The 27,165-nt window shown below is 47.6% G+C and overlaps 1 protein-coding gene across 3 annotated transcripts in view; it reads right to left on the minus strand.

The window, feature by feature from the left end:
* Positions 1-20,107, minus strand: part of LOC142573210 (ATP-dependent translocase ABCB1-like) — a 147,126-nt gene extending 127,019 nt beyond the window's left edge. For all 3 annotated transcript variants that reach the window (XM_075682798.1, XM_075682797.1, XM_075682796.1), the window contains exons 1-2: positions 19,929-20,107; positions 14,091-14,265 (exon numbers count right to left, since the gene is read on the minus strand). In XM_075682798.1, coding sequence (XP_075538913.1) covers positions 14,091-14,221 — 131 coding nt within the window. In that variant the 5' untranslated portion in view covers positions 14,222-14,265; positions 19,929-20,107. The remainder of the gene's footprint in view (positions 1-14,090; positions 14,266-19,928) is intronic.
* Between the last annotated feature and the right edge of the window lie 7,058 nt (positions 20,108-27,165).

The raw sequence follows: 27,165 nt of genomic DNA on the forward strand, positions 1-27,165 counted from the left end.
CCTTGGATCGTACTGGCTCTGTGGAGGTAAGTTCTATATCATGAGTAAGTACAGAAGTCCTACCAGGCCTCTCAGAGAACAGACCTTGAAACTCTTGTAATAGCTGGTGTAGTTCGGTTTTCTGCTCAGGCGACAGCGGTGCTTTACTGATAAGGTCACCAATGACTTGACCGGTGTCTTCCCTGTTCGTCACTGAGCCTAGTCCCGGAAGCTCGACTGGAAGCTCTTCAGGAACGTTTATCATCATGCACACCACTGCTTCCCGTTGTCTATAAGGTTTGAGCAGATTACAGTGGTAAACTTGCTGTGCTTTCCGCTTTCCTGGCAGACTTACCACGTAGTTAACGTCCGACAGTTTCTGAACAATTCGTGCTGGGCCCTCCCACTGCACGTCTAGTTTGTTGTTTAGCGATGTGCGCAATATCATGACCTCATCGCCAACCTCAAAACGACGGGCCCTGGCTGTCCGATCATAATAAACCTTGGCCCTCTGCTGGGCCTTTGTCATTGCTTCACCTGACAACTCCTGTGCCCTTCTTAAGCGTTCGAGGAGCTTAAGTACGTACTCCACCACGACTGGGTCGTCGCCCCTACCTTCCCACGATTCTCGAAGCATGCGAAGCGGAGATCGAAGCGAGCGACCGTACACCAGTTCAGCTGACGAAAACCCCGTAGCTGCATGCGGCGCGGTCCGTAAAGCAAACATCACCCCAGGCAGACACAGCTCCCAGTCAGTTCGATGTTCAAAACACAAGGCTCTCAGCACGCGCTTCATGACGGAGTGGAGCTTCTCAACGGAATTCGACTGTGGGTGGTACACTGAGCTGTGTAACAGCTTTACCCCACACCTTTCGAGAAAAGTTGTCGTCAAAGCGCTAGTAAACACTGTGCCCTGATCTGATTGAATTTCTGCAGGAAAACCAACTCGCGCAAATATGGACAGTAGTGCATTGACTATCTCAACTGAGCTGAGTTCTTTAAGCGGCACTGCTTCAGGGAACTTTGTCGCTGGGCAGATCACAGTCAAAATGTGTCTGTACCCCGTGGCTGTTACCGGCAGAGGTCCCACAGTATCAATAACGAGCCGTCTAAAAGGCTCCGTAATGATAGGTACCAATTTCAACGGCGCCCTTGATTTGTCCCCTGGTTTGCCCACCCGCTGACAAGTGTCACATGTCCTCACGAAATGGTCTGCGTCCCGAAAACACCCTGGCCAATAGTACTCTTGCAAGAGACGGTCCTTAGTTTTCTTAACTCCTAGGTGTCCGGACCACGAACCCCCATGTGACAAGCGCAACAGATCCTGACGATAGCATTGAGGCACGACCAGCTGATCGAACTCCACTCCTCGGTCTAGATACTTCCGGTACAGGACTCCACCCCTTTCCACAAAACGCGCAGTTTTCCTGGCGATACCTTCTTTGACATTGCAGCGCACGTTTTCCAGGCTGCCATCCTTTTTTTGCTCGGCTATCAAAGCCGACCGGCTGACTTTTAGCAACCTATTAAGTCCGTCTGACGTAGGCGCGATGAGCAAATCAGTAGATAGCTCTTCTAACTTTCCCGTGTCGGGCATTTCCTCTCCAGTATCTGGCGCCTTTAACGTTACAGACTCAAGTTTATTCAGTTCGGGCGTGCTCGGAATATCAGCTTGCTGCGCCTCTGACCCTTTTTCGTTGTTTGATAACGTCGGCCCCGCAACTACCGCCTTTGCAGCGAGCTCCCGAACCTTCGATCTGGTTAAGGCCTGAACACTAGCTTCACCAAACAAAAGCCCCTTCTCGCGCAGGAGGTGATCGGACCTGTTTGAAAATAGGTACGGGTACTGGGGTGGCAGCATAGATGACACTGCCGCCTCTGTCTCAAGCGCTCCGAAAGGTCCTTCAATAAGCACTTTTGCTACCGGCAGACACACGCTATGAGCTTCCACGGCTTGCTTGATCCATGCGCACTCGCCCGTGAACATATGGGGTTCTACGTAAGACGGGTGAACTACATCCATCGTAGCTGCGGAATCGCGAAGCACTCGGCACTCTTTCCCGTTCACGAGGAGGTCTCGCATGTAAGGCTCGAGAAGCTTCATGTTCTCGTCAGTGCTGCTTATTGAAAAAAACACAACTTTTGGTGTTGTTTCCGGACACTGCGCCGAAAAGTGACCCGGCTTCTGGCACGTATAACAAACGCCCGCACGCCTCATCTCGAACCGCTTTCTGCGTTCGGCTTCGGCTGCCGCCGTCTCCTTAGGTTCGGTCGCACTGCTTCCACTCGCATCCGCACTACGCGTGTTCCCCTTTGCTCTCATGGGTGTGAACTTCGGCCTCTCAAACTTCGAGCCAAATTCACCCTTTTGACCGTCCTTAGCTCCGCGAGCCCGACGCGTCACAAACTCCTCGGCTAGCTCAGCGGCTCTAGCCACCGTACTCACGTCTGGCCTATCCAAGACCCAGTATCGCACGTTCTCCGGTAACCGACTATAAAACTGTTCTAGCCCGAAGCACTGCAGAACTTTATCGTGGTCACCAAACGCTTTCTCTTCTTTGAGCCACTCCTGCATGTTCGACATAAGCCTATACGCAAACTCTGTATATGACTCACTTCTGCCTTTCTCATTTTCCCGAAACTTCCGACGGGATGCCTCCGCAGACAGCCGGTACTTTTTTAGAAGACTCGATTTCACTGTGTCGAAATCCTCTGCCTCCTCTCTATCCAAGCGAGCGACTACGTCGGCCGCCTCGCCGGGTAACAAAGTGAGCAAGCGCTGTGGCCACGTTTCCCGAGAGAACCCCTGCTTCTCGCACGTTCGCTCAAAGTTAACCAGGAACAAACCAATGTCCTCTCCAAGCTTAAACGGCCGCATCAGGTCCGTCATTTTGAACAATACGCGTTCTCCTGCACCGTGTGCCTGACTTCCATTACGAGCGCGTTCCATCTCTACCTCGAGACGCTTCATTTCCAAAGCGTGTTCGCGCTCTTCTTTTTTCTCTTGTTGCTCTCGCTCTTTCTGTTCTTTACGTTCCCGCTCTTCTTTTTCTTTCTGTTCTTTAAGTTCGCGCTCCTGTTTCTCTTTTTGCTCTTTAAGTTCGCGCTCATATTTCTCTTTTTGCTCTTTAAGTTCGCGCTCCTGTCTTTTTGACCTCTCCTCAATAGTCTCAAGGCATTCCGACAGCTCGTCATCCTCAGCCTCTAACTCAAGAATAGCCTTTAGCAGTTCAGGTTTTCTTAGTTTGTCTGAGACATCCAGACCCAACTCTCTTGCAAGCTCCAACAATTTCGGTTTGCGCAACGACTTCAAATCCATGGCTGCTCTGAATGCTGCTTTCTCTACTGCTTACTATTGTCTTGCCGCAACTAACCCGGCAGCAACGACAACCACAATTACCAGCTCTGTTTCTGACACTAACAAAAGCCTGGCAAAGCTCAGAAGAAGAAAGTCCCGCACTCACCAAACCTCGCAGGCAGGAATTCCGCGCAGTCGTTCCGCTGCAGGCAACCAGTCGTCACACAGGGCTCGTTGCACTGCTCCCGGATCGTCGTTGAGCTGCTCAGCATACCGTCAACTGCATCTCTTCGCTGCTGGCCTCCGTTGTCGCGATCTCACCGCTGGCAGACAGTTGTTTGAAGTCGGAGGCGATCTCACCGCTGCCAACCAGATGTTTGGATCCGACCGCTGGTACGATCTGTTGGGAACTCGGCGCTGACGCCCGTGGTTGTACCTGGGTCGCAAGCCCCAAGGGTAGCGTTGGCCTGGCGGCCTGGGGTACAACTGGAAGCATCCGAAGGTCCCGGCAAAGCATGAGTCGACTGGTAACAACGAAACAACTTGTTTATTTTAACATCGCAAAGAGTTGGCGGTCAGGTTTGACCGAAGTAGAGAGACGGGAGAGCACTTCACTCAACAGAAGAAATCGGAGCCCTCCCCTTGGCGTCCGGGGGCAGCTGTTTTTATACTCTCGCAGTTGAGGGCAAGAAGGAACCCCTCAAAAGACGAGCACGTGAATGTACAATGGGCTAATGGTGACGCACACTGTCGTAGCGATGCCGTAGCACCATGTCGAGCACGATCTCGTAGCACCCTGTCGTGGCGCTGCCGGTCGGACACAATGACTGTAATGAGAGGATGGTCCCTGCTTTGGCATCGCCTGTTTCGGGCACAATGACTGGAACGAGATCCCTGCTTTGGCATCGCCTGTTTCGGGCCCAATAACTGGAATGAGATCCCTGCTTTGGCATCGCCTGTTTCGGGCACAATGACTGGAACGAGATCCCTGCTTTGGCATCGCCTGTTTCGGGCCCAATAACTGGAATGAGATCCCTGCTTTGGCATCGCCTGTTTCGGGCACAATGACTGGAACGAGATCCCTGCTTTGGCATCGCCTGTTTCGGGCCCAATAACTGGAATGAGATCCCTGCTTTGGCATCGCCTGTTTCGGGCACAATGACTGGAATGCGAGGATGATCCCTAGGCGGTCGCATCGCCGCAGTCGCGCCTGGAAACACCTGGCGATGAGTGTTGCGGCGACGACGATCGGGCCAAAATGTCTGCCGCCCCGCCGCAGTCGCGCCGGCAAAACCACGTGTCGCAGGCGAAACGCAACAGCTTTGACGAGAGCTCCGCAGTCAGAGTCCGTCTCAGTCTTTTCGCGAGCCTTATGATTCGACTTTGTTGCCTTGTGGACTGCAAACGTAGCGACTGGCAATATAGAAAGCTGTGACATCGTGTCCCACTGCAAGGCAGCGTACGAGCGGACTGGCTGCTGCGCATCGGACTGCCGCTATCCGATCGCCGCCAAGATTTGTTGTGGCCATCACTTTACACCGGAAGATTACTAACGCAATAGCGTTTCGCGATTCCGGCATTAGGGCAAACGCAAGCGCAAGGGGACAGGGTCTGGCCGCTTGACTGTGCCGTAACGGGATGTGCCATGATATGAGCAGAAGGGCAAATGTGAATGGTCTGCATGGTGCAGCCACCTGGTGGCACAGAGCTCAACCATACACAGTAGCAGCCACGAAGTGTATTCTTCTTTGCTGCTGGTGTGTATTTTTTATAGGAGTGTAATCATCAACACTATAAATGTTTAAAATGTTTTACACTTGGTTAGAGTAATATTAGCACTTTGTTTGGCTGGTTAAGCGCTGCGCCAACAAGTGTCTGGACCGTGCAGACCGATTAGGCCGCTCACGTACATCTATGCTAAAGTTCCTTCATCAGCTTGAATTTATTCCTCCAGTCATTTGCCGAAATGACCAGCTTGCCTGTGGTTACCGGAATACCAGACACGTTCGGCGCTACGACAGAATGCTCGCAACGCACGCTGTCTCGATAGCTCGCGCTTGGGGTCGTCGGCCAAGCGGCTAGCAGAGAGGTATCGCGCGGGCGGGGGCGGACTCCAAAAAAACCGGAAGTGGACGATGTGACGTCGCATCGTGACGCAGAACCAGTGAAGGCGGAGCTTAGCCCCGCTCGCTCAGCGAACGAGTTGAGGAGGAAAAGCATGGCTAGGGAGGAGGGTAACTTGTAACCGCTTGTAGCTCTATTAATACGTAACGCTTCACTTAAATTGTGGTGCGAATGCTCAACCTAAGCTGCACCCTAGGCGTCTACAAAATTTGGTCAAACCGTTTCCGGGGCCCTTTAAGGACCAATTTATATATATATATATATATATATATATATATATATATATATATATATATATATAATTTCTCCGCAAATAATTTATTTTGCGGAGACCACGTGCTTGCACCGTGTCACTGGAAAAGGGCACAGGACCCGCCAAGCCAAATATTGGCTTATTGGCCGTGTGCTCTACGTCGTGTATGTGTAAAGTTCAAAAAAATATGCAGCGGAACCCATCTCCGGATTACGGTTGTCAGAAATGCGCTCGGCATTAAATCAATACAGCGTCACCACGTATTGCCAACGTCGAAATGAGGGATGTATGTGGCGTGTACTGCAGCGCGATTGCACTGCTATGCTATGAGCGTCTCCGTTCCAGCGGGGTGGTTGTTTGCGCCACCAAGCTCTTGTAAAATATTCTACCTATGGTAAGAAAAAAGAAAAGGAAAAAAAGACACGCAGAATACCCATCACCAAACTTTCTGAACACGTATTGCGAAGTTTGTTTTTTACGCCTCCGTTTGTTTGTTCTTTTCCTAGTTTCCTTCCAGCCGTCTTCTAATCGCCTCTTACCAAGAACACTCGGCGCATCTGTACCCTGTGTCAGTAGTTCCGTGCAGTACAGCCAATGCTATGCCACCCGCAAGCTCTGGTTCTTGCGTAGAGGGACCCTTGGACGAATAAATGGCCTTGAGAAGTGGTCTTGCCGGCAAGTGTTTACCATGAAGTTTCTCTTCAGATCGCAGGACAGTTTATGGCGCTATATTGCTTCTTTATACAAATTTGGAGGGCGCTTAAGCTTCGCCTTTAAGAGTGAAACGCGGCAGCATTCAAAGATCCCTGACTGCTTCTCACGCTTCCCGGCAACTGGAGAGTACGTAACCGTAATTTTTACCTCGAAACGCTTGCCACGAAAGTTATGCACGAATTAGAGCCTTGTTGCGTGGGCAGCGATGCGGCGGAGGCGAGCGCAAGCTGGAATTATTCAAAGGAACCGGGCGCGCCGCTCCGCGGCCCCTAAAAGACACCCATCGGGCCAACGTGCGCGAACTGGCGGACGCCGCGGCCGGTTTGTGAACGCCGCGGCCGGTTTGTGTGTGTGAAGGGGTTCCTATGAGTTCTTGCGTAACGGAATTGTGTTTTCTCCTATATTAAGATTACAATCCGAGAGCTATCATACCTGTAGGTGGTGCGTAAGTCATAGTTTACGATTTTTCTACGTATTTCAGCTTGAGAAATTGAATTAGTTCAGTCAATTTCTTGCATCATATGGAAGGCCTCGGTGCAACTGTTTCACGGTGCACGCCGGAAGCCGGCTTTCCTGCGATACGTGCTCTTTAACGCTGTCGCGTTAAAACGTTCCTTGAGGCTCTATGAAACCGAAAATGAAGTTGTCCGCTTTTTATGATGAAAACGTGCCGAGAACACACACACACACACAAAAAATGAAACGTTGCTGTACAGGCATTCTTGCATTTAAAGGGTACAAAGTATTATTTGACGTGACAGTGGCTAAATTAATACGTGCAGTCGGCACAGCCACAACACCGTAGGGTAGTGCTGGGCAGTGCACAACCACAACATGCAGGGTAGCGCCACAAGCCCACAACCTCCTGGGTAGTGCTCCGTACTTCGCAAAAATGGAGTCCGCAGACTTCCTTGTTTAGCATTGTTCCAAGCTGCTGTTTTACGCGAAAGGAACGAATAAGTTGGCCGTTGAACACGCTTGCAACAATACGGAAGGAGCGCGGTAAACGTGCAGTAATTCGAATTAAGAAAACGGTTGCCCTTGCGCGAGTGCCAGCGAGCGCACAGTGTACAAGCCACGGAGGAAGGAAACTAAGGAGAGGCCCTACCCCCCTCCGCGCGCTAGGAGAGAAGTGTGGCGGAAATGACGTAGTAGGTTCTCATTTTCTTGCTGCTTTTTTATTTTTATTTTTTTGCTGCATAGCCACGCCTTTTGGGCCAGAATGGCGCCGTTGTTATGGTTTTGAGCGCTCACACGTATTGCTCTGGTAGGTTTCGTACCGTGGCAAAGGCGCTGAGTGGGCGGGTTTGCGTTAGTCACCATGTCTTGTTGCGCTGTGTTACCTGCACCGTGCTCTGCCGGATGTTGCTGTGGCCGTGTGGGACACGGGGAACTAAAGCTCGTGAAATGAACGCGCATATGTAGCGCTGTACGCAATGTACCGCGCCACGGCACTGACGACGGACGAAGGAATATCCGCGGGAAATTTTGCCTCCACTTCAGCGGAATCATGCTAACGTTCCATCGCAGACCGAAACCGATGCGTATCAGAATCTGTACAGTGAACGCCTTGCAGGTCAGTGTTTCCTGCTTTTGACAGCGCATGTTGCATTTGCGGCACGTAGAACGTGCGTTATTCAAGAATGCATAATCCTAGTTTCAGAACTACGTGTTCAGTAACAACTTGCTTTTGTGCATATTAAAACACGTGTTGCTTAACTGTTGCTTGTTTCTCGCATTACTCGCGACAGCGCCGACTCTTTTAGGCAGCTAGAGCACGTTCGAGGGTCATGCACACCTGCACAGGTGTACCACAATTAATACACACGTGCTGATAGAGATTTACCCAGAATATGTGCATTTTGCTGCCCTCGACATCGACATTTTCACAAGCTGCACGCCTGCTTTATACCAACATGTAGTGTTTCATGACCTAGATTGGCACGTCGATGTGTACAGTAGCCGTTAAAGCGCTGCATTCATGTAACGGCGCACCATACAGAGAAGCACACGGGTCTACCAATTAGAAAAACTAAATAAAAGCAGTACTTTACAAAACTATTTGTAAGGCATTCATGACATGTACAAGTCGAAGTGAAATTTCAAAGTGCACAAAGACCAAGAAATGCACAATCCTCGCGAGCAGGACCGTATGAGAGCCCCAGGAAGCCCAAGCAGAGAAAAGCCAGTAGAAGGCAGCGATAAAGGGGACCTTTTTTTAAAAAAACACGCAAGAGCTGGGTAGCGGCCGGTACCTGCGGTTAATGAGAACAGTTCAGTTGGTTGGCCTTATACTTAAGGCATGTTTATTTTCATAAAAGCTGGTAAAAGCAGCCGGTTCAACCTCACGGCCCAATTTGCGAAGTTCATTATGAACTTCTTTTAACATGGGTTCGGCAACGGCAACGCAATGAGACATCGCGATTGTTTAGTATTGCTGCGGAGCGAGCGCGCGCGCTCCGCGCGAGAAACCACGCGCAGTGCGGCGTGGTTTCGCGAAAGATCTAAACAAGAGAGGAGGGTGGCCAGAAGGCGGAGCATCGCCATGAGCAACGCCAACTTCCGGCTTCACTTTTGCTTCACAAAGAGTATCTCGAAATATCTTCAAGGCGCACGATTTTTTGGTGCCAGAGCGAATTTGGAACGAATTTTCTACTGCAGCTACCACAACAGCTGATCACGCTGCGCAGTTGCAGTCTTTGTAGATGCTGCCGCCACCTTCGCTGCAGCGCTCGCCGGTAGCAGACGACAGGGCACGGAACAGTACCTTTAAGATGTGTTCGTCCCATGACTGGTCGATGAAGCCTGTAGGTTCCACAGTGCTGCATGGAACTACCGAAACAGAGTGTAGCACCACCGCCGCGAATCCTGCGCGTAGCCTCCGAAATGCACGACGCGCCGGTGCGTGCGAGCGCCGAGAAACGCGTCATGCGGCAATGCGGCTCTTTTCACAGACGTCTTTCTGGACATTCTGCGCCATCTAGTGGCACTGCCGATAAGTGTGCGCGTGGCTTCCGAGACGAGAAGCGTGGCGCACCAATGGCTGCGAACGCATGGGTTTATTAGCGTATAATAAACCTTACTGCGGGGTCGCGTGACGTTTTTGAGCACTTTCGGCACGTTTACGACCTCGTTCTGCCAACTCTTCTTTGCTCAGGGATCCATTTTAGCGTCATTCTTAAGCTGCTGTTGCATGCCGCCGAGATTGTCGACCAGCCACCGCAAGGTAAGTAGACCAATCTCAGACGCCGACACCATCTTCATGCAGTTATCGATTTCTAGTGCAGTGCGTCGGCCCCATCGAATCCTTGTCCACTTGAGTGTGCTCCTCGCCTCTTGGCAGCTAATTAGATAAGACAAGCCGCCCAGTGTAGGCAACGTTACTCGTTTTTCAAGCAAACAAAACTGACCGCCTACGAACGAGGAGAGTGTGTGATTGGTCTGTTCAGACAACCCTGCGGGTCACCGCCCGATGCTTCCGTCAGAGGTTAGGCAAATTTCACGTCATGAAATTGGAATAAAAACACATTGGAATAGTTTTACGTTATAGAGCCCCTGGGTTGCTATCCACGATGAACCCATGTGACGTGAGTTCAATTCCACTCAAAATCGGAATAATTTAAGGCATCTTTGTCGTCATTGTAGAGCGACATATACCGACTGGCACGTACCTAGTTACCTAAGTTGGCGTAAAATTGGTTCATTGAAGACCAACACAGATCGTGTGGTGCGTACCGAGTGCTCCAAGTCAGCTTTAAAGAGTTTCTTCGAACAGCAGTACCTACCGAATCCCGCACCTGCAGTAACCCATGTCGGCGTGAAATAATTTATTTAAAGAGCGGCACGTGCGTGAGCATTGGCTCAGACTGAGTGGCCCAAGTTGATCGGATGGTTCTTTCCGAACTGTGTCCCTGAGGACAGCCGCCTGACTACGAGTATAAGACCACGGAACACCCAGTAACTCAGGTAGTGGGATAATGGTTATATACAAACAAACAAACAAACAAACAAACATAGGTACAAACATAGCCCGGAAAGCGCGTGAAGTACACTAAAAAGCTAACGCATGGATAAAGATTCAGTGTAACCTAGCGATGCCACCTTGAAGTTCGGGTGTTTAATTGCGGCCGTTTGACACTGCTTTGATTCCGCCCAGTACCGGATAAATTGATGCGTCATCATTGTTGGGATAATTCGTGCACTTGCGGAGGCAGTGTACCTGTGTACGTATATTTATGTTTGCATGTTTGTATCTAACCGTTTACCCGCCGACTTGGGTCACTGTGTGGTCCATAGACGAATATTTCGGCAAAAGCTGTGCTGAAGGAACAGGGCTGGAAACCAATCGTTGGACCAGCTTGAGTCACTGAGTATGCCTCAGTCTCTTCAACACTCTTCAACGAGCCTCTATCACGCGGACATGAGTCCCTGTATATGCGGTACGGGGTTTGTACTGCTCTTCAATGGAACTTTTTGACGCCGTCCTGGAGCACTGGGTATGTGCCACTTGGTCTGTTCAATGAACCTCTTTGATGCCAATTTGGGTCACTGGCCAATAGGTGCGAGCCGCTCTTCAGTGAGCGCGTTTTGACGATAACTTGAGCGGCTAAGCATGTGCCACTGGGAATGTGCCGTTCTACAATGACGAACAAGATCCCCTAAATGTATTCGATGCTGTCTAGAATCGATCCCAGGTCACAAGCGTTCTTCAAGGACAGCAACCCAATGCTTTAGCAGGGTGCGCCTGAAATGCACTAGCCATGCGCCGCTTTTCAATGAACCTCTCTCCATCTTGGGCCATTAAGTATGTGCCACCATGTGTGCGACAAGCGAGGGAATCATTCTCAGCGTCTACAGGCGCCGGCACGCCACGCTCCTCGTCTCGGAAGCCACGCGCGAACTTCAAGGCAGCGCTACTAGATGGCGCAGCCTGTCCGAAAGGAAGCGCGAGGGAGGCGCGGCCTGTTGCTCGCCGTCTCAGCGTTCGCACGCCTCGCCATGGGTGTGCCATGTACTTCGGGGGCGACGCGCAGGCTTCGCGGCAGCGGCGCCATATTGCGGCGAGTGTTTTCAGGGAAGCGCAGAACAGGAGTCCCGCTGCAACACACGCCATACATACCTCATACATAAGTCGCTTCGACGGTAACAATACAATGCATGGCTATGTTGATTGAATGCTAACGCACTGTAATCATCCTTTATCATGTTTGGGCCACATTATTTTGTCATCGAAGAGTGGCGCATACCCAGTGACCGAAGTTGATCGAATGGTTGGTTTCGAACGCGGTTCCCTCAGCACAGCTGCCCGATACGCATCAGACCATAGATAACCCAGTTACTCCAGTTGGAGGAAAAAAGGCTTAGATTGAGACAAAATACCGCAAACTATGTGGACTGTCCATAGAATGCCAATCGTATTAGAAATGTTACAATATCGCCTGTAACGTGTAGCAGCGACGTGATAGCTGGCAAAGTATAATGTGTTTTAAGGCTCTAACAATTTGCTGTGGTGCTTGTTGCAGTGAACATTCGCAGGTACATTGAGTAACCTCCTTTCGTAAATTAACAAAAAGTGAGTGCTATTTGCGCAAGTTGCCCCTCTCAGTGGTGAATCAAAGACTCGCCTTTTCTTCCTCCTATATATCGAGACTCTTCCTCCTCCTACATTTCCGGACTTTAACATTGGTCTTTACCAAACCAACCCTTGAGCCTTTTAGTGCTCGATTCGTTCGGATCTTCCCAAATTTACCTTTTGGCGACCCAATTAATACGCCAAATAACAAGACTACGTCATTGCCATTCAATATACTTGAGATGAAGCCGAGCGCTAGAAGAATAAGACTATCAAAGAGAAAGCAGACACTCTTAAGCGTTGACATTACATGTAGACGAAAACCTCATTTAGCAACGCCTCTGCAAGAAGGAAGGCAACGTGCTAGAGCACGAAAAGCGCGGAAGCGACCTCTCCAATACACATGATGTAGAGTGGGTGTTAGCCAATCATGGCAGCTGTTGGCTTGATCACGCCAACGAGGGCCAGTATTCTCCACTGGCGTAGCATCGGGATAGCGGCTGAGAGGTAGGATCCCGGACTGCCGATATGTTGTTCAATCCTCGCAGCACAAATGCTTTTGGTTTCTTTAGTTGTTTTCTCGCTAAGGATTTTGTATTTATAGCGACGTGCGGCGGCGTACACCGGTGGGCAGTAGAAAGACCAGGGGAGGCGGCCAATAGCAGCTATCGCTGCAAAAAGGCTATTCCTTGCGTCTGGGCTATAGGTGAGTAGTACTCGCAACCGCAGCGCTTGATAATAGGGATACCGGAGGCGAACCTGAGGCTGCAGTGTGTGCACCTGTATAGTGCCTATTTATGCGTCATATGTCCAGTATGACTACACCGATGGCCTTAATGTCCTCATGTTGGTTTGGGTCTTGCTGCAAACCCGATCTTGCTGAATTTACAGCAGATGTCTTGAACCTCGTTTTTCGCCGCAGATTTGTTGTAAAAGAAAAGTAGTCATATGCACACATAGCCTCCAATTTGTACCGTAGCATTGTTTACTGATCATTAAGAAAAACAAATTCGAGAATATAGTAGTTATCAGCAAGGTGACTTACTTTCCGAACAACATTTAACAATTTATCTCAAATTTAACGAGAGACATAACTGAAAGTGCCGGGATTTATACAGGCTTTATAACTCAATAAAATAAATTTAGAACATGAAACATTTGTCTACTCTGAAGAAGTGTTTTGTGCTTGCTACACACCAACTATATTAAGAAGAACAATAACATCAGCAGAGTGCTTCCTCAAAGAACGCGTGCAAAACTGTGTGGACTAGCCATGACTCTGAAGTTTACTTACTATTGCCGCGCCACATTTTTATCTCCAGGTCTTAGTTGAGAAATTAAGCACGAAACCATTCATAGCGTTGACGTAACAATGCCACAGCTATGCTCCGCTTCCCGGCGTTGTTTCTGAGTCTTGAATTTTCACTGCACCCTTTCCTTTACATTTATGCCATTATTCTAAGTATGTGCTGGCGTTATAAGGGTGCCACAGCTAACGTTAGCCAGAGTTTAATAATATGCGAATCCCACGCAGCTGGACAGAACTAAGGTAACGTTGTTCGCCGTCGCTTAAATATACTTAAATTATTCTTTTAATTCTACGTAATTACATAATTAGTCTTCATTAATTAATCAAATTTCCAAATATTCAAATTAGACAATACAGCAACATGAAAAACTCCCGATACAGCTTTCTGTTGCTCAACAGGTGCTACGTGTGAAGGAGGCCCGCCAGTGGCGCGGCCAGTGGCGCGGCAACTTGGCGGGCGTTTCCGCGCGCGTTCCACGCTCGGTAGAAGCGTCCTGATGCAGCCCGCGCACGGAGCGACAGAAGGCTCGGTCGGCGCCTTTTTTGTCGACGTACGATTTTCTCATTGACATCTTTGTTGTAATAATAATATTTGAAAAATTGAATAATTAATTGGGGTTAATTATGCAATTAAGCGGGATGAAAAACGATAATCTGAGTATGTTCAAGCAACGCCATGGAACATTACGCTGATTCTGCGCAGCTACGTGGCATTCGCCAATTTTTAAACTCTGGCCAAAATTAGCCGGGCCACCCCGTATACTAAGCATTTTACCGCGAGCGCTGATCTAAACCACGTACGTTTTATGCCGCAACGTGGTTGCTATTTGTATAGCCTCACTCTGATTCGTCGCCCTGCGAGGCTTCCAGTTCGCAGCGTTGTTCGGACGTCGTGGTGGGTGCTCCAACCGCGGCGCTGGTAGCCGAGCCGCTCGTCTCCACTGAAACGCTAGTTTTCGTCGCCGTTTCCATGGCTGACGCCGTGCGAAGCCAGGCGTGCTAACTGCGTGGCCGATCTGGTTGTAGAAAAGGTGAAATGAGACTCGCAGAATCCAATGGAAACGAGCACTTGGAATAAAAAGAAACTTGGAAATGCGGCAGCGCCCAGCAAACGCTTCCCACACGCTGTCATCTTCATTTACTTCAAAACTTCCTAATACATGGCTTCTTTGAAGGCGTGTTTTTAAACGTCCGATTGAACGCAGTGACTGAGTCTAACACCTGACGTCCTCTACCAGAAATATTGTAGAAATAGCGTTCCACCCAACGCGATTCCATGCCAAATTTTGCGTATGAACGCCGGTTAGAAAATGACCTCAGAGTCCTTGCTGTGCACTGGAACACGCAATGAAAGTTTATTGATGCTTACAGCTGTACGAAAACAAAACAAAAACAATAACTGCCAATTCGAAAACCCTTTTGCCCCTTTGGCAGCAGTGATACGGGCAGCGGGAATATATTACATAACTGACGCGTTTGAACACTTAAATAGCACGCACTGAAGTCGAGCTCCTTAAAGTTAGAAAAAGTCTAGCTGGACTATGCGAAACTCATCCTTCGCAACGGCGCAGATATTTATTTCTGCGTACAAAGCAGCAGCGAGGTTGCGTGCGTAAGGGAAAAAGTGGCGCGACCGTGGCGCCGTGTCCACAGCCACTTGCCGCATACACGTCGCGTGTCGGTTTTGAACAACCGAACGGCTAATTGCTCCGAGTTTCATACATCGATACTTAGCTATGGAGCCAGCATTACTGGTAGCACAATTGGGTCACTTTTCTCGTAAATCTTCATAAAAATTTGCAACTGATGGCAGACAGGCTATGCAAATAAAGACGACTAGACTACATGTTGACGTTAAGGCGGCGGTCTCATCAGCGTTGAACTGGTTACTTGTAGTCAGCTTCATTGCAATGTAAGCGTGTTATGCGGTGAAACATATTGGAAGTATTGCGGTGGAGCGCATGGCCGTGCCGTGAATCATAAGAGTGGAAAGAGGGCAGTGTCAGGGGTACGGGTTTCTTAATTATACACGCAGTCTCTGTTCGCAATAATAGCACCGAAATCCCAAACAAAGATACTGGCGGCCTCCAGAGCTGTTCCTGGCGGCGTGTGTGGCGACTTCGGCCCTTGCGTGGTCTACCTTGCGCGAGCTGTGTATGAGCGCTAACTTTGATTCTGGTGGCCTTTGTAGTTACGAAGGGGCTGCTTGCTAAATGTTGCTCCGCTCGTAGAACAGACAACGCTGCGGAGCACTTCCATTGCAGGTGCCGTAATATAAGCCCAGGCACTTTAGAGCTTGCCCTTATTTCCGCCGCGCCTCGTTTAGTTTACCTAGGGTGTTGGGTAAAACAAAGACCTCCTATAACGCACGAAAATGAGGAAGAAGGCAACGTTCAGTAACTACTTGCAACGCTTCCAATTGAGCCAGGAACGTGGCACTGTTGTAATAACTAACACTTAACATTTCTCTATCTGTGTTCTGTCTTGTACTTTATTTTTACGACCCTGGAAAACATTGCGAACAACGGCAGTGGGCCACTCTGGATCGCTTGAATGAGTAATCTTCTGCAAAGGGTGTAATTATCCACCGCAGTGTAAAAATTGATCGCTCGTAACTTACGACATGCTTCCGGCATCAACAATGTATGAACAACGTGATTGCTCATCTATTTCCTTCTACGCTGCTCTTACTACGCATTGAAATTGGGGGAATACGAGTATTAATGTTCGATATAGTATTTTAGCGCGAATACATGTTTCTTTCACACGGACACAGGAAGGGATGAGCACAAGCGCTTACATTTAACAGAATGTTTATTGGAAACCGGATCACTATTTTATATATGTCATGCAACGACTAAGGCATGCGCAAACAGAGATGCATTCAGATACCATATTTATTTGCTTGTTAAAGATAGTGAAGATGTGCTAACACAATCTTGGGCTAGCTTCTCAAAAGTTGTACTTTCAATTGTTATTCGGTTATTTCTTTTTACTTGCGCACAGCGAATCCTTCGTAGAAAAGAGACGAGCAACCACACGTGCTGCAGTGGGCTGCTAACCAGCCATCCCCACCTTTGTTTACATTGTTACAGGGCTCTCTGAGCCTATCATTTTGACATCGGCCGCTTTGCCCGACGTAGTATCAGGCATATATAATGGTATATATGTATGACGTATACGAACTAGTGATCCGGCTTCCAATAAACATTCTACTGAAGTTTACCCCTTGTGTGTGCTCCTTCCTTTGTCCGCGTGAAAAAATTGTCGCGCTAAATGCTAAACATGCCGCACCAACCAGGCGAAAAGCCACTCTTTGCCAACTTTATTTCAAGTACAAATGGCCCCTTTCTATGTGTCTATCCAGATTCTAATGCCATCAACACGTTCATTGCCGCTGCAACGTGCCGGGCCCGTACTTATTCTTTTTTCATCCGAAACGGCCTACTCCTCGAGGACGTCACATTTCTCTTCTGCGGCTTCCTTCCTTCGACTGGACATGACAAAAGGACTAGCAAGATTCTGAAGTCGGAATGCTACAGACAAGCTGGAGTTTATCATCATTGGCTGGCGTCCCTGCTTTTCGACAGCTTGGACGAAAAGGAGGCAAAACGTCAACTCCGGAACTTTCTTCGCTTTGCCGACCAAGAGTCTATACTTGGAACCCTGTTGCCCCCAGGCTGCGAGCGCAGGCTCATCGAAGACAAAGGACGCCCACAAGTGCCGTCCACACGCTGCAGCCTTCGAACATCACTTGTGCCGTTCGCAACGAGCTTTCCCGGGAAACCAAGTTGGCGGTAGAGCCCAAACAGTCTGCTGCCCAACTGCTGTGCCATGTGCGTCGTGTCTCCTGCCGTGCGTTTGATTCAGAGAATCGCGTTGCATTTCAGAAGGAGTCCTGACCCGATGTAAGCGAACATCCTCGAATATTCGTATCAAAGGCGTTGAGTCTTTTCTTAAGGAAGATTCGTTATGTGTACTCCCGACAGATACGGAGGGAGGATGAGCTGCAGTGTTGCATTGTCTCTTTGTCTAAAGCCAATGAAGCGGTTTCTGCTTTTCTTGATTGGCCAATGTGCGCATCTCAAAAACCAAGAAGACAGCTAGAGACTTATTTTAGAGACTTCTTGTAGACAACGTGCTGGCAAAATATGGGGAAATGCAAGAAAGATTTCCTTCAAGTATTCCTTAGCGCGAAGACGCATGCACTGGAAACACCCCTCGGGTCATAGTGTTTGAAACAGATGAGTGGCCAAAAACCCTTGCCTAGTCCTTGCCAGACAAGCTAAATATCTTGGAGGTAGATGACCCTTCGCTGATGGAAAGTCTCAAGAAGTTTTGAACGCCGTATCGTCCTAGCCTAATCAGGATCTTTGCGTCCTCTTTGTAGATATCAAGTACCTCTACTACTGTTTGCCCCGTGACGCATTGCTTGTGTGCATAAAGAATGCCTTAACACGATTTGGTTGGATTAATTGCAAACGTGCATCGGGTATTTCGTCCAGACATCTCTTGGAACTTTTAACCGTGTACCTCTACTCGACGTACATCCAAGGCGATGGAAAACATTTTACTCAAGAGCAAGGCAATTGAACTGAATCTTTTATCGCACCTATGTTTAGCGATTTGTGTTTATCCAGTCTTGACAAAGTCCTCTTGACGCGTCCTACGGGCACAAACGTCTTTAAATGTTTTCGATACGAGGATGACTAGTTGTTTTTACTTAAGTGTGACAAAGACTTCTTGGATTCTCAAGCCTCTAACGTACTAAGATTGGTTCGAGAATATTTGCTGCCCTTGGAACTCAGGTATGAAGTTCCAAGTGACAATGAGCTGTATGAGGTTCCGAAATATACGTTTTCATTTTGATGCAAACCTCACCTGCTGGTTTTATGAACTTAGGGGAAAGAAACCCTTGTGGCCATTTAGCTCCTCACACTCGAAATTGGTAAGATCAGCATTGTCAACCCCGCCCTCCCCCCCCCCCCCGCAATGCCTTCATAACGCTCTCAAAAAGTCCTGTTGACATTTAGTGGGGACCAGCCTTGATAGCTAAAAAGGCTCGCCTCGTGAAATCTGGTTATCCCGACCACATTCTGGTATCGGTTGCGGAAGCACTTCTCAGGAGACGACGTTCCTGATTTCAGAACTACAAAACAGCTGTCTTCGGTGGCCGAAGAAAGTTTGCCACTACGCCATACTTGCAGAAAATATCCCGCCACATAAAGAAAGGCTCGGGAAAACGTTAGCGTGGTTTTCATAGCCACGAACAAGGTGAGCAAACAAGGCTAGAGCAACAACCCAGTTGTTGACAAAAGGGTAGCCTGTAACAAGAACCATATAATACCGTTTGTATCTCGTAAAGAAGGCGTCGTATAGCAGGTACCACTACCGTGTGGTAGATACTACGTCGTGCAAACGGGGCGGTGCCTAAATGATAGGCTCAGAGAGCACTGCAACAATGTAAAGAAAAGGAGTGATGGCTCGTTAGCAGCCAACAGCAGCACGCGTGGTTGATCGCCTTTCTTCGAAGTATGTTTCGTTGTGCGCAAACAGAAATAAGAAATAACCAGACTAATAAGTGAAAGTATAACTATTGAGAAGCCAGGATGTTAGCACGCCTTCACTATCTTTAACAAGCAAAGAATTATCGTATCTGAATTCCTCTCTGCGCATGCCTGAGTTGGTGCATGACATATATAAAGCAGGGATCTGGCTTCCAATCAACATTCTGTTGAAAGTAAGCGCTTGTGTGTGTCCTTTCCTGTGTTCGTCTGAAAAAAAGTTTTCTCACTCAGATACTACATCAAAGATGTTGCACCAACAAAGCCAGATGTCAACCATGCCGAGTATGCATAATTATTTTGAAAGTACATAATTATTCTACCAGCTTCAAACTTTGAGTACATGGTACACGTAGTATTCCCATATTTTCTTTATTTTCCAAATCATTGCCGTGCCGTTTTTGCTGTTCCAAGGGAAGCGGGGAGACTTTGTTAGCGTTTCATAATGCATGTCTCTGTGGGCGCAAAACGAAGGATTAGCAATCTTAATTTAACGCCTATTTAATCCACACGCTTTTAAATTTGCCTGCACTTTGGCACAAACATTCCGCACATTTTCTTAAATTATAAATTTGGTGAGTGGTTAGTTACCGTGAAAGCAGACATACAACGTAACAGCTATACTGTTAGCCATGATAGTGAGTAAATCGCTTTCCGTCGTGCTTAACCATTTGGGTGACCAGCCTCTGCTGGAAGAAAGGAAAGTGTCACATCGACGCGACTTAAGATCGCATCGGAAGGCTGTGCAAGCGCTACTGCGCTTCTTGAGATCGACCCGCCTGTGTACACGCCTGTGATTGGAACACCTTTTCTGTGACCTGTTGCTGTTTCGTCTCTTTCTCTCTGTTTTCCCCCTTTGCAAGCCCTATATCCGCCACCCCAGTGCAATGTAGCGATCCGGAAACTCGCCTCTGATTAACGTCCCTGCCTTTCCTCTCTCGTTCTACCTCTGTTAAACTAGTACATATGGGAAGGAGAAGCGAGGCCTAATGCGGCAGATTAGTCCTCGCGCCCAATTTTTTTAGCATGATACCGCCCACTCGGGGAACAGACAAGCTGTTCCTTCGCAGTAGTCAGATCGAACGGAAAAGGACGGCGGTGAATGCGATACTCACCTGTAAGTCGAAGCGCGTAGGCGGCCGAAGGTGGTGGTAGGTCGAGGAAAAATGTCGGCCGGTCACGATCGCTCGAACACTTGGACGCCAAGTGCGCGCGTCGAAAGCTCGTGAGGCAAGGCATCTTCGTCGTCTTGTGCCGCAATATTCAGGATACAGAGCACCTGCTTCTTGGCCAATCCCCCATAGTGGGTAAGTAGCATAGTTTGGAAATCGCTATACTCACCATCGCCAAAATCCACGTACACTCTTAAAATTTTCACACCCTTATGGGTATAATGCGGGTGTACTTATCTTTTCGCCCTAGTCAACACCCTTTTTAGCGGAAAAGGGTGTTCAAGACAAAAACACCCCTGGAACACCCCAGTCTTTCTAATTTACACCCTAATTATAAGTGAGTAAATGAACAAGCTTACAGTATATGCTAAATAAACATTAGCAGTTAACGCGTTGATATTGGATACAAGAAACGCGCGCTACCTGCGCTTGAATCAGGTAGCTGGAATGATTAGATCGGGGCATCTAGGCAGCAGCGCACTGACTCCGAACAGCGGTCAAAAATGTTTCCCACGAATGTTGATATCGAACGGGTGACGCCTACCCGCCGACTTTGCATAGCCAGATATCTGAAACAGGCTTCGCATGATCAATGCCAAAATATTTGCAATGCTATCACTGAATACTTAAAGGTGTGCAACCAGTTAGACTGGGAATGGTCAGGAGTGAGGGCTAACGGTAAACAGCTCACCAACTTACGGTTTGTAGATGACATTGGCATACTCAGCAACGCTGCAGACTACTTGCAACAAACGTTTGAGGACCTTAGCGCAGAAAGTGTAAAAGTGTGATTGAAAGTTAGTACGCAGAAGAGAAAAGTAATGTTCCGCAGCGTGGCGAGAGAACGAAATGTCATGGTCGGCAGTCAGCCTCTAGAACTTGCGAAGAAATACGTTTATTGAGGTTAATTACTTGCAGGGGCCTAGATCTGATCAACGAAATTAACAAAAATAAAGAAATAGTTGGAGAGCTTACAGCAGGCATTACTAAATCATGACCATGGAGCTTAGTGGTAATCATTGCTTTCTACCGTCACTAACGTATGGGGCCAAAACTTGGAAGTTACCAAAGAAGCTTGGGAAGACGTTGAGGACCGCGCAATGAGCGATGGTATGAAAAATATTAGGCATGACGATAATAGACGGTAAGACAGCGATGTGGATTAGAGAGGGAACGGCGATAGCTGATATTCTGGTTGACATCAAGAGGAAGAAGTCGTGCTGGGCAGACATTGCAATGCGTAATGGGATAACTGCTGGTCTATTGGAGTTGCAGAATGCGTGCTAAGGGAAGGGAAGCACAGTCGAGGACGGCAGAGAATAAGGTGGACGTGATGGAATTAGGAAACCTGAAGACACGTGGAACCAGTTAGCACAAGAGAGGGGTACTGGAGACCGCTAGAGAAGCGTTCGTCCTGCGATGGACATCAAAATAGGCTGATGATGATGATGATGTCACGACGTCCATGCCAGCTTCGCCGCACGTCATTCATGTTTTGTCATGCATGCGCGTCATGCACGTTCTGATAGCTCGATCTGCGTCGACTGCGGGGGGGGGGGGGGGGCGAGTAGCGGCGTAGCCAAGGGGGCCACACCGGGCACTTGTAACGCTCACTAACAGTAAATTTTTTGCTACTATGGCAATGGCCTCGCTCCTTCCCCCTCACGGTCAATTGAACTTTCCAGTAACGAACGGCACGCGCGTTATCAGAAGGGGCACTCCAAAAGGTGTAAACTGTTCTATGCTGATAATGCGCGTGCCGTTCGTTACTGGAAAGTACCGGGCTCGCAGCGTTAAAGAAAGGAAACGCATCAAGGCAAATAACGATTATTGTTGTGTGGCAGAAGGGGCAAGCCAAAGGGTGTAACTTTGCCTAAGAGTGATATATATGTTTTCGCCGCTTCGGTCGCGTTAAAGCGAGAGCTAGCACGAAGGTGAATTCACTCGCTGCTGCGGTTTCTATTTTGAAAGATATCGTGTGGTACGGACTGACGGACGGATGGTTTTTACTTGTTGGGTAAGTATAGAAATGCTTACGTTATAAAAAATCGCAGGGTTCGCGAATTTCGCGATAACAACCAACACCAACCTACTCCCCCGCCCCCCGCTGAACGATGCCGTCTTGGTCGCCCCCTCCCCACCCCCGGGAAAAGGGACACTACGCCTCCATCTAGGTTGAAGTAACGATGATGAAACGTTAACAACGACAAGAACGCCGTATCCTTAAGCGTTGTCCCATGGCCTCCGAGATTTGCATGCGAAGCTGGCGCACGCGAATCTAGGAGGCCATATTTGGCCGCTTAATAGCATAAAACGACAAATAAATAATGCCAAGTGACACAGTAAAAAAATGTAAACAAAGAACTGATCTGAACCATACTGTTTGGGGAAAAGAAATAAAAAATTAGACAGCCGCAACACACGCCACTAAAGCCACCACCGCCGGCATCACGTCGGAACCAACAGTTGGCAACATTGGTTCACCGCTACACCCACGGAGGAAGGAAACGCGGAGGAAGGAAACGGAGGAAGGAAGTTTCCTTCCTCCATGGCTACACCGCTGCTTCGTCTCCGCAACGAGAGCCGCCATCTTCTCGCGCCTAACGTTTTGTATGGTTTTGTTCTCTGTAAGTCCGCACACGCAGCTCATCGGTGGATGCACGGCTGCACGGCGTCGCAATGCGGCCTGCATCATTTTCTCGTGTTCGCATAATCGGTGTGAAACATGTCGCATGTGAAATGTTTGATAGAAGTGCCTCCCGTCCAAGTGAAGCAGCCGTTCGGAGTTCGGAAGCGCCGACGGGTTTCCGGCATGCGGATTTCAGGTACGTGCAAATGCGTTTCGCCCTCCTATTGAGCTCTGGAGCAAAGCGTGCAATATTTCATTTGAAAGAGGCAGTGCCCGTCGTCATGGTGTGAATTTCGAGCGGCAAATGAGAACTACGGAACTTAGCGCACACCGCGGCTGCTAAGTCAGCGTGGAAAATGTTTTACGTTACCGTACTATGTTGCTGTCAGTCTAACCTGCGGCTTGTGGACAGGTAGCCCATTGACCTTTGCTTGTGGCAGCGATAGTTATGTAAATGGAAGCGGTAATAATTTTAAAGAGCGAACAGTTGTTTCGCTCGATGTTTGGTCGTGTTCATGGCGTTATGAAGGCTAGAAAACTGGCCTGATCGTGCGTAGTTCCAACTCCAAGAGCCGTAATGTTGGCGCTGTATGTGTTTGTTTTCCGTTCCGCGACTACCACTTTCATGCTTTTGTTGCATGAGAGTGGTAGCTGCTAGATGCCGCCTGGGCAGATACAATAAAAGCAATTTTCTCACTTTCTCAGCTTTTTCTCAGCTCATTCTAAAAATATATTACTTCATTGGTCTCCGGTTAGAAATAACACAAAAATAAAAGCTGCTCTTGAGGGCAGCTTTCCCTCAATGCCTACTGTAACTCATCTTTGACAATAAGAGAAGCATAACATCGGGCAGACAGAGTGCGACTCGTCATTGGCGATATTGGTACTACCTCCAGTCACTAGTACAGCTCGGGATCAAGGGTTAAAGGTTGCGACTTCATTGCTGCCCAATTTTAATTCTGCAGGTGTTACACTTGGGTGCAGCGTGCGTATGTAAGTGTGCATGCATTCAAATGACTTCATGCTAGAGCAAAGCAACAGTAGTGCAGAGAGGCATCAGTCATCTTTATATATTTGCTTTGTAAAGATGCGCTAAGTTTATATTTTGCAGTATAGACTGGGCGCTCGTTGGCCAAAGATGCCCTTGTGCTATTAAAACCTATCACTTAATCAGCTTTTTGCAGTAGCAGGTGCTTATTCTTTTTTCCGGATTGGTGCGCCAGTTTTAATTTGTTTTTCTTGAACTGTGCAATTCCTACTCACAGGAATGCATGTCATCTGAGGTGTTCCTTTTTCAGTCAATAATGTTGAGGTTGGGGTCTTCGTGAAACTCGATTTCTTGCCTCAAACGAGCTTGTACAAACTGACCAAGCTGATAATTCTATCTGCTCATATATGAAATATGTTGCTATGAACCCGCATAATGAGTGGCACATAGTACAAAAACTTTAGGTATTAAAATAATTTCAGGAAATTTTTCGTGTTTTTTGCGTACGTGTTGTCCACTTCTCTACTCTTGTGTCCTGTCTGCACGCCTCACCTCTTTTTATGCATATTAAATATCGTTTAAATTTAACCATGCTTTCTTTACCACAACGCAGGGAGAAAATGTTCCAGTAACGCCATGCATTCAGTATGGTGGCCCAGACGTGTATGCAAGCAACCTCCTTCATGTGGACCAAGAACTACTCTTCAGTGTGTCGCAGACTTCCATGCGAAGCCCTCAACATTCTCGTCTCAGTGGAATGGCTGCTCATCTATTAGCGTGTCCATCACCAAGACTGCCAGTTGTAAAGCTTCTGAACCCCTTTAAAAAAGCTTAATTTTGTTTTTATTTAATTTTCGCAGTTGGCCATAGAATCTGAACATTTTTGATGTTTCTAACATTTTTACCTGGCGCAAAGCGGTGCAATAACTTTAAACAAGTGTAATGTATTTAAGTGATGCTCACTGTAATGCCTATCTGGTTTTCTTAGTGTTTAAGAAATTTGAATATCTGATGAGGTAACAGCATTCCAATTTGTCATCGTGGCTCGTTTCAATGAGTTGCTTGGAAATAAGACGCAAAACTTACCACACGGCAGTTGTAGCATTTTTGTTTTCATGACTACAGTATACACGTTTCAAAAGATTAAAAATGGGGGAAAAGCCTAAAGAACATGATCATCCTAGGATTGTCATGTCCTTACAGCTCTGCAATGACTAATGCCTCATACATCTTGGGAGCACATTGGTTGCAATGCCTACAGGTATACTTGATAGAAGAATAGCTTGCACCCAGATTTGCCACACAGTTGATGGCTGATGGCTTTTTTTGTCATCTTCATGTTATTACTATGTATTCAATATTCATTTAGATGTAAACGACACACCAGGCATTGAAGTACCAAATGGCACTTGCATTTCAGGGGACAAAGTGTCCAGCATGCCTGTCACAAAACGTGTTCTAGGGGCTACCTTGCCTCTATAGGTAAATGGACACCAGATGCTCTGTGTACAATGTAATCGGTGTACTTGTCTGGAGTGCTAGAAAGATAAGCTACAGGCTGTACTGGCACTGCCTGAAGTTAATGCATGGTTCTAGAAAGGCTGCTGCTGAGCATGTGCCACCGTACTGAAGGAAATGTCCTAATTTATTTTGTTGATGCGGTTGAAATTTAGGAGCTGCTATGAGCAGTTCTGACTGTGGTAATGCTGCCCAACTAAAGCACAAATTACACACCTCGACTCACACAATGTACTCTTGAAAGTTTTGCTAGGTGGTATCTGCTGCCTGACCTTATGGCACCTTTACGAGTAGTGGCAGGTGATTGCAGCTGCTGAGGCTTTATCAACTGGCAAGGTGAAAAAAAGAATGCTGTCCCACCAGGGTGGCTGCACACTCTGAAATGCAAGCTATCTTGAACCAGGTGTTCGATAGATGATACCTGTGCAGCCAAAAGATTGTTTGAGCCCTATAGGCAACTGCGTTCACAACTGCACACAAGTGTGCTGTCACAGCAGAAAGCTGAGAACAAGCAGCATTTTTAGCGGTGTTTCTTTGAAACATTAGTGCAAGTCATTACCAAGGCGGGTAATCATGCATAGGTAATGAGAACAGGGCATTTCTGACACACAAAGGAGTCATGTGTCTAAAGTTTAATTAGATTAGTAATTTATGAGATGGAATTATAAGACATACCTTTTGTGCCTCAGTGGTCTCTTGGAGAGAGGTGACCATTTCCGGCAGTTTATTTTTACGTCTAGATTTGGTGTGCATATTGCAACTGTAACTAACAGTCAGTGCTCTGTCCTGCCCAGTTTTTATGGTGTCTTTGTGATATTTGCAATATTTTGCAGTTCAGCTGAGTGAAGTATATGTCTTTACTATTACTAGTTTTCGTGCTCAACTTTTGTGCAGTGCTCACTAGTTATTACTAGCCTGGTTTTGTTCACATATGTTCTTGGATTGTAGCGCGAAGTGACACGGACACAGACTAGAAGCAGACAGGACGCGCGCTAACTCCCAACTAAATTTTTATTGAAATGAGCATATGTATATATATAGGTGATTGCAAAAAACCGCAGCATAAGAACATGACACGGTATGAAGACATCAGTTAAACATATCAGGAAATAGGGAAGACAAGAAAGGAAACAACAAAAAGACTACTTCAGATTAACGCACTAAGGCACGTAAAACCCCAAATATTATTATTATTATTACCTTGTTCAGTATGAGCCAGAATGTGTGAGGCGTCGTCATATCGCGCTTCTGGTCTGTCATGTGGTAGCATATACAACGTGTGACCCTTTAAGGAGAAATATTTAGGTTTCACGATCGCAGCAACGCACACACCCTATGCCTTTCGTCATCTTCCTCTGCAGTGATAGTACACTGCCGGCAGGATGCAGAGCGCAATAACAACGCACGTTGCACTAAGGACACAGGATCTCCCGCACCTTGGTGCACCAGTACTTATCACTCCATGGAAACAGCACATAACCAAAAACATGATGTTACATGCATTTCTGAAATAATTAAAAACCTCCACTTTTCTTGGTGGAAATTTTCGAAGCAACACGAGCTTGACCAGGAGGGAAAGCCACCACAGCTCGTTGTTGTAGTTCATATTGAATGCAATAAAGCGCAAGCAATGCATGGATTGGCGACGGTAACCAGTGCAGTACTACAGAAGCATACGTTTGCTGTCAAGCAGTTTTTTGACGGTTTAAGCATTATTTGATACCTCTATTCAGCAAAATTGTCATTTATCTCCACGGGATGCATCTACTAGTACCTTCACATATATAATACCTAAAGGTAGCACTGAAAGCCAAAGAACAAAGTGCAACAAAGCGTTTCCACTTAGAATAATGTTTCATCATTTGCAAACAACACTGCATGGGTAGCTGTGCGTGCTGTTTAATATATAAGCATCAACTATTTCCTGAAATTTATGCATGCTCCAGTGACCTGCTTATACCCAATAATTTAGTTTATTTTTCACCATATGCTTGCACTGAATATCCCACAGGCATGGTAAGTTAAGCTACAAAAATAACAATCAC

This window comes from Dermacentor variabilis, chromosome 2 (genome assembly GCF_050947875.1).
Source record: "Dermacentor variabilis isolate Ectoservices chromosome 2, ASM5094787v1, whole genome shotgun sequence".
NCBI classification, from domain to species: Eukaryota; Metazoa; Arthropoda; class Arachnida; order Ixodida; family Ixodidae; genus Dermacentor; species Dermacentor variabilis.